This window comes from Aaosphaeria arxii, assembly GCF_010015735.1.
Source record: "Aaosphaeria arxii CBS 175.79 unplaced genomic scaffold BU24scaffold_1, whole genome shotgun sequence".
Taxonomy (NCBI): domain Eukaryota; kingdom Fungi; phylum Ascomycota; class Dothideomycetes; order Pleosporales; genus Aaosphaeria; species Aaosphaeria arxii.
Window position 1 is genome coordinate 3685111 of NW_022983474.1, and position 15586 is coordinate 3700696.

Below are 15586 nucleotides of genomic sequence, written 5' to 3' on the forward strand. Positions count from 1 at the left end.
TCAATTGGGGTGACTGAGATCCGGGGATACAACACGACTGGAAGCAGAAGCCCTCTTAATAAATGACTTGTCACGATTTAACATTACCACTAGATAAATTCTACGTCTCTCTTCCATAACTGATCATAGAGTGATCATCTTTGAAATATACACATTTCTGGTTCTATCATCGTCATCCAATCTAATACTACAATGCCACCTTCCGCTACAATGAGCCAAATCCAAACTCAAGCGTCTGCATCTGCACCACAAATCAATGGAGCTCCACTTCGTTCCAAGGATTATTTTGAAAAGCGCTCGGCGGAGGAGATGCAAAAGCATCTTAACATTCCCCAGCGTACTCTTCAAGAAAATCTGGCTTGCGCTTGTCGACTCATCGCATCCAAGCAAGAAGACGCTGGTCTTGCCGGTCAAATCAGCGCCCGGTCGGAACGTGGAGACGGCTTCTACTGGACTCTACGATTTGGACTGGGATGGGAAGAAGCTCGACCTGAAGATTTCATCGAAGTAGATGGGGATCTGAATACCGTTACCGGCCATGGCATGCCCAACCCTGCCACGCGCTTTCATCTTTGGGTGTATGCCGGTCGGCCAGACATTCAATCCATCATTCACACGCACTCGCCTTGGGTGCAAGTCATGGCCGCCGCACAACAGCCACTTGTGGTTGCCCAGATGGACATGACACCGTTCTATAATGATTGCGCATTTCTCGGCGAGTGGCCTGGCGTTCCCATTGCGGATCAGGAGGGCGTCATCATCACGGAAGCGCTTGGGGACAAACACTCGATTATCCTTGCCAACCATGGTATGCTGACAGCAGGCCAGAGCGTTCAAGAGGCAACATACCTATGCGTCTACCTTGAAAGGGCCGCTCGCATTCAGGTACAGGCGCGGCCGTTTGGACCTTTGAAACCTGTTGATGCCGATCTGGCTCGCGAGGCTGGTTCTTACCTGCGCCGGCCGAGAATTATGAACGCAACATTTGAGTACTGGTATCGACAGACCAAGAAGCCGCAGCCGTTGCCATTTTGATTCTTGTTTGCATTTGCACATTATTGAGTTGGCAAATTCCAGCTTGAGTGTCTGCTACGTCTTGTAATAGAGCAAAGACTTGTCCTATAACTTTACTGGCGCTTACATATACGTTGATGCGGATGGGAACCCAGTTGGTGTAGAAGATGTTTTCAGTAAAATTCAGCTTGGGAGTCGGACTAGGTTTGTGAATATACGTGTATATTTGAAATCTACTATACCATACCGTATATCGTATATATACTGTTTGCCATACTGTATACACTACTAATAGGGGGTACTGGTACCTTACTCGTTCTAGCTAGTAAATTACTTAAAGAAATAGTAGTGGATCTGGTAGATCTGAGTAAAACTCCTGACTATATTCGACCCTAACTGGCTTAATATTCTCTGATAATTACTGGTTTGTTCAGGACGACAATCACAATCACAGACTAAGATTCAAAATATGCACATTGACCAGTGGCATCAGCCTCATAACGTGTAGTATACGTGTACATTGATACCTTACAAACTTACTCTATACAGATGTCATTCAACAATGATCTTGCGATACTCTACAGGGGTAATGAGTGCTGGTGCGCCAATCGTTAGAGTAGATCCTATGCCCAGCGCTGCTCCTTCTTCAGAGGCTTCTCCCAGTCTTTGATGTGATCTGTAATCACTTTGGCCGCTTGGTCGGCGGTGAAATTTCGACCAATAGCTTCCACAAAGTCACCCTCTGGATCTACGCATGTCGTTAGTGACCAGCTATGCGGTGGCACCTCACCTTTTCCAAATGGGTAGATGAACAGAAAGGGACGGAAGACCGGGAACAGCACTCACCCATGAGGTAGAAGTAGATGCTGTGATCTACAAGGTAATCCTGGCCAGGTTTCACAGTTGGTGGTGTAGAAAAGTATACGCGGTATGCCTTGCAAGTCTGCTTAATGTTCTCGTACTCTCCAGTCAAACCAATGATGTCAGGATGGAACTCCTGCAAATATTCCTTCAGAACAGCAGGTGTGTCGCGCGCGGGATCGCAGGTGATCATGATGGGGAGCAAGACGTTGCCGCATTTCTCTACAGTCTTGTCGTACATCAAAGACATCTTATCAAGTTCATCGGGGCAAATATCAGGGCAGTGCGTGAATCCGAAATAGACCTGTTGACATCGTCAATATTCACTTCTCGCACATCAGACCGTTTTGTCGTTTCCAGAAATAGTACGAACCAGCGCATATTTCCCCTCCATGTCCTTGTTTGAGAATGGCTTCCCATCTTGATCAACTAGGTTGAACGGACCACCAACTTTTGGTTTTCCGATCCCCTTGGTCTCATCTGCTATCTTTTTCCGCGCCAGGCGTTCTTTCTCGTATGTGAAATACACCCACAATCCGACGGCCGTACCGATGAAGAGTATCGCAGCTGTAACATTGAATGGCTGCACAGTAATTTTAGCACTCTGCGGCGACCGAAACTAATGCTCAGCATCTATAGCCACTTACACCTCCCTTGTTCCGCGCCTTGACTTGTTCAATCGTCTTGAGGGCACTTCGTGGTGTTGAATTCGAGAATGGCCGTGCAGGCTGTGCCGATGTTCCACGCATTCTACTCAGAAGGTCTTTTCGATACACCATCTGTCTTTGCAGATGGCATGGCGCTCCCTTCTCCCCTGATTTATTCCATGCACTGGCTGCATACGAGTTCCGTGTTGTTGCGAAAGTTCGTCGTGAAGAAGTTCGGAGGGCGGATTGGAGTGTACTGGGCCGACCGATACCCTTGACGGCACCCACAATGCAACTACTTGGAGAAGCCATTGCAATTGCGAGTTGTGAGAAACTGGGAATGCGTGCGAGGAGGCGTGATGTTTGAGCTTGATGGTTATGGAAGTTTTGTGGATCATGAGGTGAGCTCGTAGTGCACAGACCACATATCTCGAATGACATCGCCGCCTTGGTCTATCGATTACGCTGGCACGACTGGACATTACAAGATACTCATTTAATCTTGCCCAAAATGGGGTCTCTTCAATCATTTCAACATATTCGACAAAGTTTTCGAGTAGATGCTAGTTGGGTATATATGCGCTGAATGCAAAGCGATCGCCATGAACTCGAAGCACTCCAAACTGCGTATTTCAATGATCCTAAATAGCCTTAGAATTATGTTAAATTCCATACAAATTACAGTACAGTAGCGATGATGACTCCGCCGCCAGCACCTGACCCTTGCAAACTGGCGGCCACCGATCAAACCTTTGATGGCCACCGATCAAATACCGTCATTCGGTCTGATCCACGAGGCGTAGGAGGCACAGGGAGGCACAGGCAGAGGAGAGGGGGGAGTTGGAGTTGGTGCCAAGCCCCCGACCCCGACATCGCCGGCGCCGCGGAATTGGACTCTATAGCGGTAATGGGTAATACATAGTACATACCCAGTCACAGTACATGGAAATACGTACCATGGCTCCTCCCCCACGGCCCAAAAAAAGATTGTTGCTGGTTACTTTTGTACAATAGCTGTTTTGCCGGCTCCCTTTGAGTCACCTTCATTCACATCACCACCAACAACACTTCTACCTTTACACACATTCTGATCCATACTATTTTGACATCCCAAAAGCATTCGGCCTTTTGTCCATTGGCCTCTTGGGCACACTCGCTTCCCGCACCTTCTTCTCCGTCTTCGGAATCATCTCTTCCCCCGCCATTCACGGTCCCTCGAGCAACATCATGGCTGCGAACGGAGCGGCAGAGCCCACAAAGGTCTCAATCCTGGGGAAGGATTCCATTGTGGTCGACCATGGGATTTGGCAGAGCTACATTGCCCGCGATCTGATCACCAATATCCCATCCTCTACCTATGTCCTCATCACCGACACCAACATCGGCCCGCTCTACATCCCGACCTTCGAACAGAGCTTCAACCGTGAAGTCTCGAGCCTCTCCTCTCCCCCCCGACTCCTTACCTACACAATACCGCCCGGCGAGAACTCGAAATCGAGATCCACAAAGGGCGTGGTGGAGGACTGGTTGCTGTCGCAAGGATGCACGCGCGACACCGTGATAATTGCGCTGGGCGGAGGAGTGATTGGCGACATGATCGGATTTGTCGCCGCCACCTATATGCGCGGAATCAAGTTCGTCCAGGTGCCTACAACGCTCCTGTCCATGGTGGACTCGTCAATTGGCGGAAAGACGGCCATTGACACACCTGCGGGCAAAAACTTGGTCGGCGCATTCTGGCAACCGGAGCGCATCTACATAGACTTGCAATTCTTGCAGTCATTGCCAAAGCGCGAGATCATCAACGGCATGGCCGAGGTCGTAAAGGTATGATAAACCGTGCCGGGTTGTCGCGACCAAAGTATACTAACTAAACACCTTTCCAGACTGCAGCCATCTGGGACGAAGAGGAGTTCACCGCGCTCGAGGGCAACGCTGAGGCAATTCTCCAAGCAATCGACCAGAAGCCCGTCAATGGCCGCCGGAATCTCGATTCCATTGCTACCATCCTCAAACGAATCGTACTCGGATCCGTGCGCGTCAAAGCAGAGGTTGTATCAGCAGACGAACGGGAGGGCGGACTGCGGAATTTGTTGAACTTTGGACACTCAATTGGTCACGCTATGGAGGCTATATTGACCCCCCAGATTCTCCACGGCGAAGCCGTCGCTATGGGAATGGTGAAAGAGGCCGAGCTTGCCCGCTACCTGGGCGTATTGGACCCTTCAGCTGTTGCGCGACTGTCCAAGTGTATTGCAAGCTACGGACTTCCTACTTCGTTGAACGACAAGATCGTACGGAAGCGCTCCGCGAACAAGCACTGCCCTGTGGACGAACTCATTCGAATCATGGCCGTCGACAAGAAGAACGCCGGTAAACAAAAGAAGGTTGTACTTCTTTCCGGCATCGGAAGGACCTATGAAAAGAAGGCCAGCTCGGTTGCCGACCGAGATATCAAGCTTATCCTTTCACCGGCTGTGTCCGTCCACCCCGGTGTTCCCTCTGATCTGAACGTAGTCTGCACGCCCCCTGGATCGAAGAGTATTTCCAATCGTGTGTTGGTTCTTGCTGCCCTTGGAACTGGATCCTGCCGCATCACCAATCTCCTTCATTCAGACGATACTCAGGTCATGCTGGATGCTCTAGCCAAGCTCCAAGGTGCATCTTTCTCCTGGGAGAATGACGGCAAGGAACTCGTAGTCACCGGCAACGGAGGCCAGCTCAAAGCCACCAATGATGAGCTCTATCTGGGCAATGCTGGTACTGCATCGCGATTCCTGACCTCCGTAGCGGCGATTGCATCGTCACACTCGGGAATTACATCCACCGTGCTCACCGGAAATGCACGCATGAAGGAGAGGCCCATTGGCCCACTGGTCAAATCCCTCCGCTCCATGGGTATTGATGTGAACTACAATGAGAAGGAAGGAAGCTTGCCGTTGCGAATCTCCGCCTGCGGTGCTTTTGGTGCAAGCACGGGAGAGCGGGCATTCTCTGGCGAGATCGAGCTCGCAGCAACCGTCTCGTCCCAGTACGTTTCTTCCATCCTTATGGCCGCACCATACTCGAGCAAGCCAGTGACTCTTCGATTGGTTGGCGGTAAACCCATCTCTCAGCCATATATCGACATGACCATCGCCATGATGGCCGCTTTCGGCGTGCAAGTAGAGAAGTCACAATCCGAGCCCAACACATACCACATCCCTAGCAAGCCTTACACAAACCCCTCCGAATACGTCGTGGAGAGCGATGCCAGCTCAGCAACTTACCCTCTCGCGATTGCCGCCATCACGGGTACGACTTGCACGGTCCCTAACATTGGTTCCGCCTCCCTACAAGGAGATGCTCGATTCGCCGTCGAGGTTCTTAAGCCAATGGGCTGCAAGGTCGAGCAGTCCGAGACTTCCACGACTGTCACCGGCCCTCCTAGAGGAGAATTGAAGGCTGTTAAGGAGATTGACATGGAGCCAATGACTGATGCCTTCCTTACTGCATCTGTCCTTGCTGCTGTCGCGAAATCGAATGGTACTTCCACTACTACAAGGATTTATGGAATTGCCAACCAGCGTGTGAAGGAGTGCAACCGCATCCAAGCAATGGAGGATGAACTCGCCAAGTTCGGCATCACCTGCAGGCAATTCGACGATGGTATCGAGGTCGATGGCCGCGGTTACGAGCTGGATGCTCCAAGAGTTGGAATTCATTGCTACGACGATCATAGAGTAGCAATGAGCTTCGGCGTCCTTTCTCTCGTCGCGCCAAAGCCTGTTCTCATTCTCGAGAAAGACTGTACAGGCAAGACTTGGCCAGGATACTGGGACATCCTCAACCAGCAATTCAAGGCTGAGCTTGATGGTGTTGAGCCGCCACTCGTCCTCCACGACAGCCATCGCGGTCTCAAGACCCATGAAAAGTCTATCTTCATCATTGGAATGCGAGGCGCTGGCAAAACCACTACAGGCGGTTGGGCATCTCGCATTCTGGGATGGCCTCTGCAGGATTTGGACACTGCCCTTGAGGAGGAGGTTGGAATGACAATTCCTGAACTGATTAAATCTAAGGGTTGGGACGGCTTCCGCGATGAAGAACTGAAACTACTCCACAAGACGATGAAGGAGAAGCCCACTGGCCACATCCTGGCATGCGGAGGTGGCATTGTAGAGATGCCCGAAGCTCGCAAGGCTCTTGCCAAGTACCAGCAGGACGGTGGTATCGTTCTCTTGGTGACTCGCGACATCGAGAAGGTCATGGGATTCTTGCAAATCGATAAGACACGTCCCGCATATGTTGAGGACATGAGGGGTGTGTGGCTTCGACGGAAGCCTTGGTATGTGGAATGCAGCAACTACCATTTCCACACACAGAGCGTAGATTCCGTTGGTCTTGCAAACACCTTGGAGGATTTTGCCCGCTTCTTGGCTTTGATCTCTGGCAAAGGGGAAGCACTGAAGGCATTGAAGAAGAAGAAACAATCCTTCTTCGTATGCCTATCCGCGCCCGAGATTCTACCTTGGGTGAAGAAGTTGCCCGAAATTGTGGTTGGGTCAGATGCTGTTGAGTTGCGAGTTGATCTTCTCCAAGATCCAAACTCACCAGAAGGCATGCCATCACCAGAATTCGTCGTGGACCAACTCGCCTTGCTACGCACCGTCATCTCAGTACCCCTGATCTTCACACTTCGTACCAAGGCACAAGGTGGAAAATTCCCCGATGAGGCATACAACGAGGCACAGCAACTCTACAGAACTGCATTGCGGTTGGGTGTTGAGTTTGTGGACCTGGAAATGACCATGCCTGAAGAGATTCTTCGTGAGGTTTCCGAGAATCGCGGCTTCTCCAACATCATTGCGTCGCATCACGACCCTCAGGGTCAGCTCTCCTGGAGCAATGGCTCGTGGATCTCGTACTACAACAAGGCTCTTCAGTACGGCAATGTCATCAAGCTTGTTGGTGTCGCGAAGACCCTGCAGGACAATTTCGCTTTGGCGGAATTTAAGACTTGGGCCGAAAGCTCCCATCCCGTGCCTGTCATCGCAATCAACATGGGAGAGCATGGTAAGCTTAGCAGGATATTGAACAACTTCATGACGCCCGTTTCGCACCCGCTCTTGCCTTCGGCCACAGCACCTGGTCAACTCTCTGCTGCCGATATTCGAAGCGGTCTGTCCCTGATGGGCGAGATCTCACCCAAGAAGTTCTGGATCTTCGGCTCTCCAGTGCAACAGTCGAGATCACCTCCTCTACACAACACACTCTTCGGAGAGTCAGGCTTGCCACACAGCTACGGGATCCACGAGACCACCGATGCGTCCACCATCGAGCAATACATTCGTGCTCCAGACTTCGGGGGTTCATCGGTCACCATCCCCTTGAAGCAAGACGTTCGGCCGCTCCTCGATGCCGTTGGTCCCGAAGTCGATGCCATCGGCGCACTCAACACCATTGTGCCCGAGACTGCAACCGACGAGTCCGGCAAGACGGTGACGCGCCTCGTAGGAAGAAACACAGACTATCTCGGCATGATCCTCGTCCTCCGCAACGCCGGAGCCCAAGGAAGCGCTGGACTGCAGAGCGCTCTCGTCATCGGCGGCGGCGGCACATCTCGCGCAGCCATCTACGCCCTCCACGAGATGCAATACTCCCCCATCTACCTCCTCGCCCGCAACCCAGGGAAGCTCTCCACTCTCATCGAAGAGTTTCCCCCAACCTACAACCTCCGCGTCATCCCCGACGTCTCCTCCGTCAACGAGATCGAGAAGATCCCCACCGTCGCCATCGGCACCATCCCAGCGAACGAGCCCATCGACCCGTCCATCCGCGAGACCCTCTGCGCATTGTTCGACAAAGCCAAGGACGAGAAGATCGCAGAAAACGCACCCATCGGATCGCTCCCCGCGAACGGCCGTGTGCTGCTAGAGATGGCATACCACCCACCCGTCACCGCTCTGATCCAACTCGCCAAGGACGCAGGCTGGAACACGGTCAATGGCCTGGAGGTCCTCGTCGGCCAAGGCGTCCACCAGTTTGAGTACTGGACTGGCATCAAGCCACTGTACCGGACTGCGAGGGTAAGTCAGATCCCACCAAACGTTACTCTATCTCTTCCCCTGGAGACATCCGCTAACCTATCCTTCCAGGAAGCCGTCTTCGGCACCAAATCCGAATAGGGAAAACCCATCTCATTCGCAACTTATCACCACAGATCAAGGGGAAGGGGGGGGGGGTAAAAAAAACAAAATATCTATATCAGATCTGTCCGTCGGTACTGATTCAACTTGGTGGGCTGCTCGCTCATGCTCGTGTTGTTTTACAGTACAATACGTCTTTAGTTGTCCATGGAAACCAATCAATATATAACTACAAAAATAGAAAACCTTCTCGACCGCACACGCACGGAAACACTTTTTCTTCGCCTATTGAAAAATGCAATGCACAGTCCAATATGTCTCACTCCCCCTATTTTTTTCCAGCACGTTCTCTTTCGGTGGGTTAGGGCTGAGACAACGGAGAGAGGAGAGATACATGAGCAAAGCAAAGCAAAAAGCAAACAAAACGAACGAACGAACGAACAGACCCACCCCCCGAACTAATCTGAACTGAACTGAACATGCGTATATGAATGATGGATGCCCCCCTTCCTTTCTTCCTTCGTCTTCCTCTTCACTATCTTCATAAACGACCTCCCAATTCACTTTGTTGCGCACTTCCACACTTCTATCTTCAGAAGAAGGGCGCCACGAGCCAGACAAAAACCACACAGTGTTGTGGATGCGTATGCAGAGGGAGGGGGTGCAGGTGTTGGGGGGAGTGGTAGGGGTGAAGGGGATGGGGCGGATGGGGGAGTTGTGATTGGGGATGAGGTTGCTATGCGGGATGTTGGGGGCGAGGGAGGGGATAGGGATGTCGAGATGGAGGATGTTGGGGGGAGCGAGAGTGATGAGAGCGAGGATGAAGGGGACCTGTTCGCGAAGTCGTATAGGGAGGCGAGTATGAAGTGGAGAGCGAGGGAGCACAAAGGGTAGGGAAGTGTTGAGACTTGCTTCTGCTGAGCTCACGGCAACTTGTCTCGTTGAGGTATACATTCTTTGCACTGCTATCCGACATCTTGAGGGTATTCGACTTAAGTTGTATTCGAACAATACTATCTACTGCAATCCGAAGCTATCTCCTCCGTGAGCTCTGCCCACCGCTTTGCCTCTTCTCTTAGATACTCCCCGAGAACCAATCAGTAGATCCTCGATCTACAGTAGCGTTTTTGGTTGCCGGTTGGATGGGAGGATGGGATTGTTGGATGGGAGGATGGGATCGTTAGTTGGTTGGTTGGATGGGAGTATGGGATCGTTGTTTGGTTGGTTGGATGGGAGTATGGGAGTATGGGAGTATGGGAGCATGGGAGCATGGGATTATGGGATTATGGGATTATGGGAGCATGGGCGGTGGTAGGCAGATTGCATGGAAGTAGACAGTCCCTAATACACGAAAACCCCTATTAATGCTTCTATTACGCCAGAACCCTCCAAAAGACTATAGACTAACTAGAGTTTACAGTACTAGCTTCAAATATTCATCCGTCACCTCGTCTGCTGCACTCGCTGAAACCTCAATTCATCTCCACTCATGCTTCCCAGCTTCAACGCCCTCAAACCTGCTGGTAAGGTTGGCCCTCCTGGCGCGCTCCTTGCCGAAATCGATAATGGTGATGCGAGAACCGGCATTGGTGGTATCTTCTCGTCGCCACTGAGATTGCGTCGGTTCAGCAGCGGTCTTGCCGTATTCAAAGCTAATGAAGCGCGCGGTGACGCTGGCAGAGGTGTTGAGCTGCGTGGCGGTTGCCGGCGGTTGAGTTGTGTCATGGCTGCCGACATAGGGTTTGATGCAGGAGGTGCTGGTGATGATGTGTGGGAAAGGAACTGCTGCTCCATGTTCGGCTGTTGCGGATTGCGAGTTCGCAACGGTTGGGGGGCAGGTAATGGAGGGGAGGCATTTGTGGCTGCCCTCGTACGAAGGCCTTGCGTGACGCTCATACTTGGTGACTTTGTGTGCATGCGAGGAGCCGTGCTGGTGGGTTGGGGCTGCTTTCCATAGACAGCCATCACTTGCGCGAAGTCGTACTCCGCTGGCAATCGACTTAATCGGCGGATGTTCGACATGTTACTGTTGATGAAGTTGGACATGCGACGTATGGCGTTGCTTTGCTGATTCATTTCGAATGTTGAGGGTGCCTGGGCATTCTGGGTTGCTCGAGCAGTGTGCATATCTGCTAAGCTGTGATGCTGCCGATCATCATGCTCTTGTTGAGTGGGCGGGGGGCTGTGAAGTAGTGCCTGTTGTGCGTTGGTGAAAATCTGAGCGAAATCCACTTCAGCTCCATTGCGTGCCCGTGTTGCAGCTGCCATGCCATCGCCGGGCAACATTGCTGGTGGTGTGGCAAGTACGAAGAACGAACCATCTCTGATCTTGTGGCGAATGTTGTTCCAACGTGTGCGAGCCGGGTTGTTCTCGATTTCGGGGTGATAAATTGACTCTTGCGATAATGAAGAATAGTATCCCTCCAGTCGGGCGGCGACTCGCTCAAGGATCGTGATGAGATACGAAGCCAACTTGACTTGCTTGGAGTTTGCCGGCTCGTCCATGGCAGCAATCAAATCGAAAGCGTCCATGCCCGACGCTATCTCATCTCGGACCTGCTCAATAAACTGAATATCGAGTTCCGTTACTGTCTGTGCGTATTTGAGAATGCCGTTCTCGTGGAATCTGGCCGACTTGCTGCTGTTGCAGACGAACTGGCCTATCTCGGATATCTCTGTCATCGCCTTCGTGCAGTTGGGGGAAGCTTGCGCCCTGGTGATCGTGCCAATGATGTCAGGAAGACGAACGTTGGGCGCAATGGAGTTGGCAAGACTGTAAGAAAGCTTAAGGTATATCTCCTGAAGCTTGGCCTGTAATATGTCAGTCGTCTGTAAACAGAGTAAAAATGGAGCACATACACCGAAGAGGGTCGAGAAGCCACCCTGCATCAGGCGAGATTGGAACTGGTAAAACTTTCTCACTCCGCCGATGTTGAAGAGGCCACCCGAGAACCAGACTTTGGAGTCCTCCATAATGTTATTTGTCTCGAAGGACAGGGTTGTCAATGTCTCCACCGTAGTTCGTAGATATTGATACCACTGGTCGTACATATGGCTGAGCTCTGTTGACCGGAAGTCAGGCTTGCCTCCCAGATGCCCAATAAAGTACTTGGATAGAAGACTCGAAACTTCCGGGTTGCTAGTATGTGCAAGGTCATCGAATGTCTTGGATGCATCTAGGCCAGCACTACCTGCAACGATCAAGGTACCGCCAGGATGCATGGGGAGGAAATCAGTTACGTCGTAAACGCCACCGTGAACACCGATCCACATCCGGGATCCCTTGCGATGACCGGTATGAACAGCAAGCTTTGACATGGGAATGGTCGGTGTCGAACTTGAGATTGCGCGCGGTGTCATGAAGATGTCGAGCATAAAGCGTCGTTCAGCGAACGCGGTGGCCAGTAGGGTATCGGCTGAATCATGCGTCGAGGCAGCATGTTTGTAAATTGCCTGTCGAATGCCGGACATGACCGTCTCGTAGACAGAAACCGATCCGCAGATGTATAGATAGCCCCCGAGTCCTCCTTGACTCTTGGACATAACGAGTTCTGATACCAATCGTCCCTGTTCAACGATGGTAGTGTCGACATAGCATGGGTCTGTATCATGCTCAATCAGGTCTCTCGACGAAGGGTCGAACAGAAGTCCTCTACGATCTCTTGAGAAAGCTGTATGGAGCTCAAGTACTCCTTGTTGAACGAGACCTCGCATTTCTGCCTCGTGGAGGAACTTCTCCCGCGACTGGACACCTAGGAACATAATATTCCGACCGATACCAGTTTGCGAACGAGCCTGCCAAAAACCTCGGAAAGGTGCAATACCGGAGCCTCCGGCGAACATGGCAACAGGCACAGTGCTGCTGGGTGGTAATTGGAACTGAATTGGGCGAGAAACTCCAATCAATACGCCCTCATCGTCGGGAACATTGCATGGGAAATCCATGAGCTGAGGAGATGGGTTGAGGAAGCCACTGGAGACTCCATAAAGAGGCAATGCGGGCTGTACTGACTGGAACAAGGGATCGCGGGCAGATTCGGTTCGAGAGACGGTGAGATCAATCATGCTTGGTAGCAGGCTGTCGGCGGCGTTCGAGATACTATATGTCCGCGGAACCTCAAGTTTAATGAGTTTTGGAAGCCATGAGAGGTTGGACAGGTCAAAAGCCTGGTCCCAGATATCTTGCGGAACCTCTACAATTGCAGTCTGCAATAGGTCACCAATGCTTCCCTTGACCGGCCAAGAATCCGAGGCAAGAATTTTGAGAGTGGTCTGAGATGACGCGCGAAGCATTTGGTGAATCTGTGCATCATTAGCTATTTACCCTTGCGTCTGCACAGATGGACTTACTGAGATCACCAGGTCTTTAGTCAAAGGCGCCAGATGACCCCTTTTCAGGATCTGGTGGACGGAGAGACCATTGGTGGGCTTTTTGTATATGGTTTCCAGATGCTTCGAAAATCGAGCCCATTCCGAACCTTGCTCAACCGGGACAGGTAACTCCATGAGTTCGTCGAGACCAAGAGCGGCGGCCACCTTCGCTGTCTCGTAGGAAGGATTGATCGGCATGACAGCCAGTCGGTCACCTAAAGTCGTTAGTTCAGACGGTTATATATCTTGACGGTCAGGGGTGCTCACCGGGCTGGAATGTGATGCCAGTATTATGCAAGTCAAAGGTCACCATCCCGGTTGACCGCTGAGGGTCGGCATCGACATTCTGTCGATCCAAGATCTTCGCTTGGAATCGGCACTCCTCGAAGCTCCCACGCATCTCATGAGGCTGAACCTTCACCTCACCACGGTATGGATCAAGCCTTTCTTTCATAGAATCGGAGAGGGTTCGATGGACTTCCTCCCATGCTCTGCCCTCGCTGTCTCCAGCACCAGCGTTTCCGTTTGTCTCCGTGCGGCCAGTCTTTGCGACTACTTCCAGGAAACCGTATACTTTGTCTGCTCGATGTTAGACTGCACCACAATTGGGACTCATGGCATGGTAACCTACATCTATGGGTACCCATGAACCCACGCTCTCCAGCGTAGGACTCAATGATACCCTCCAGCACGCCTTCAAGCCTCGGGTCTCCGCTGGACTTGACAAACTCTGGAATGCGGTAATGGTTTTCAACCGCAGCAATGAAAGCTCGGATGTTCAACGGAAGCCATCGACGAAGATGAACTGCTTCAATGCCCAAGAAAGACTTGTATTTTGTCCTGCCGATGAATGCGTCCAACAACAAAAACAGTGGTAGGGCGAGCCCCGACAGGGCAGGGACTCTCTTCGACAGCGGAGCGCTGAATTTGGCATAACGTTGGCCCCACTACTCTCTGTCAGCGTTGTCCTATTGATGTATCCATGACCCTTACCTCTACGGGGTTTGCAAATTGTTCGCCGGCGGAAGGGTTGACGCTCTGGGTGACATTAGTCTCTTTCTAGTACAGCCAGAGGGAAAACGAACAATCTTGTGGAAGACATAGGCTAACTGATCGACAATAGACTTCAGATGAATCAACTCCTGAAGTAGACCGTCTGTGTCGCGGTTCATAACATGTTCCTGGCATCGTGTTACCGATTCAATACCATGCTGAAAGCAACCGTGTACTTCCGCCATGCACAGGAGGAACATGGCCTCGCCACGATCATTGAAGACCTAGGTCATTGAGTTAGCCATAGCTAGACGACACTCAATACGAGAGTTCATACCGGCCATCGCAGGTCCATGTTCTCTGTGCGAGCAACATATGGCTGGACGCTTGTAGGATCCCTCAATTTGTAGTTATAGATGCTGACATCGAATTGGGTCAAACTAACGACGAGGGTAAGCTGATGTCGACAAGGTATTGTTCGTGAACATGTGCTTACTGTGGAAGTGCCCGGCCCATGCGAGTATTGATATGGCGGAGAGGGATAGCTATCAGTGGTTAGCACATCCAATGCCAATAAATCAGCCTGTACTTACCAATGTTCCGTGGTATCCCCTTGGTCTCCTCCTCTTCGTCATCCGCTTCGCCAGTGATGTTCCGAAATGCGCCAGGGGGGGCTCTTATGCTCACTCCTTCACTGCCATCGTTTGCCTCCTCGTATCGGTATACACTGGCAAGAATTCCGAGGCAGACTGTTGCTGCCCAAAGGGCCCGATCGGGAATGACGTCTGGCGTTCCATGAACAAGTGGCAGTTGCAATATAGCTTCTCTCATGGCGCCCCTAGCAACGACACCAGGCATTCTCTCGCAAAGGTCGGACCATATTCTTCCAGGCGAGGCGCGAAGGGCAACGGGTGAATCCGATGGGTCGGGTGGTAGAAAGCCATACTCGGAGGATAGGTATCCATCCTTCCAGCCTGTGCGAGGACCGATCTCCTCGGCTCGCATCAATACGCGACGAGCGGGGGCACCGAGAGCCATTGCAAGTAAATCGTCGTCTTCTGGTTGTAAAGGATCGGCGTTCTTCAGACCGTGTGTGACCTGCCGAGCAGGCGCTTCCGGCATAAGCATTTCGTTGAGTGCTTTGCGCTCTTTCTCATATAGAACACCAGCGTCTTCAGCGCCCTGTAATGTTTAGTGCTGTAATGTGTCTTGCCGGTGCATTACTTACAGCAGAGTGAACTGTTGGGGCACCCATATTGGGTTGGAATGCCGCAAACGCGCAACCTCGCGGTCCCATGCGACCTGCTGGACAACCTCCAGCATTCGAGCCGCTCATGCCACTGACTGGGCAAGCTTGTATAGACATTTTTGCTAGACGATTAGAAATCTTTGTAGTAGAATTGAAAATCTCGCGACCTGCGCCGGGGTAAACACCAAGAAGGATGGGTATTATGCACAAAACACGAAGAATATCTATTATCGAAGATAGACGCCCGGCGTGCGGATCGAAAGTTGCAGAGCACGATGCTTTTATCGACGATGGTCGACATGTCTTCCGACTCGTGCACGATG

At 51.7% G+C, this 15586-nt stretch overlaps 5 protein-coding genes across 5 annotated transcripts; 2 read left to right on the top strand and 3 right to left on the bottom strand.

Moving 5' to 3' along the window:
* The first annotated feature begins 32 nt into the window (after positions 1-32).
* BU24DRAFT_417326 (arad-like aldolase/epimerase) lies at positions 33-1231 on the top strand. Its single transcript, XM_033526694.1, has one exon. It carries the CDS (start codon positions 193-195, stop codon positions 1033-1035), a length of 843 nt encoding a protein of 280 aa, XP_033390029.1. The 5' UTR covers positions 33-192; the 3' UTR covers positions 1036-1231.
* Positions 1232-1318: 87 nt separating this feature from the next.
* Positions 1319-3308, bottom strand: BU24DRAFT_417327 (SCO1-SenC-domain-containing protein). Its single transcript, XM_033526695.1, has 4 exons — positions 2523-3308; positions 2249-2458; positions 1861-2179; positions 1319-1762 (listed from the first exon to the last, which is right to left on the bottom strand). The coding sequence occupies exons 1-4, from the start codon at positions 2961-2963 to the stop codon at positions 1638-1640; spliced, it is 1095 nt and encodes a 364-aa protein (XP_033390030.1). The 5' UTR covers positions 2964-3308; the 3' UTR covers positions 1319-1637.
* A 123-nt stretch (positions 3309-3431) lies between these two features.
* On the top strand, positions 3432-8722 carry BU24DRAFT_438677 (Pentafunctional AroM protein). The gene is made up of 3 exons (XM_033530266.1): positions 3432-4349; positions 4409-8590; positions 8660-8722. Exons 1-3 carry the CDS (start codon positions 3750-3752, stop codon positions 8687-8689), a joined length of 4812 nt encoding a protein of 1603 aa, XP_033390031.1. The 5' UTR covers positions 3432-3749; the 3' UTR covers positions 8690-8722.
* A 45-nt stretch (positions 8723-8767) lies between these two features.
* Positions 8768-9568, bottom strand: BU24DRAFT_470496 (uncharacterized protein; the record flags this gene model as incomplete). Its single annotated transcript, XM_033532667.1, has 1 exon — positions 8768-9568. A coding segment is annotated over one exon (633 nt), but the record flags the coding sequence as incomplete, so codon positions are not given.
* Positions 9569-10093: 525 nt separating this feature from the next.
* Positions 10094-15380, bottom strand: BU24DRAFT_404676 (sulfite reductase flavo protein alpha-component; the record flags this gene model as incomplete). Its single annotated transcript, XM_033525657.1, has 11 exons — positions 10094-11461; positions 11510-12952; positions 13001-13236; positions 13289-13600; positions 13653-13968; positions 14015-14059; positions 14107-14298; positions 14352-14454; positions 14511-14559; positions 14608-15196; positions 15243-15380. 11 exons carry the CDS (start codon positions 15378-15380, stop codon positions 10094-10096), a joined length of 4791 nt encoding a protein of 1596 aa, XP_033390033.1.
* Positions 15381-15586: the final 206 nt, after the last annotated feature.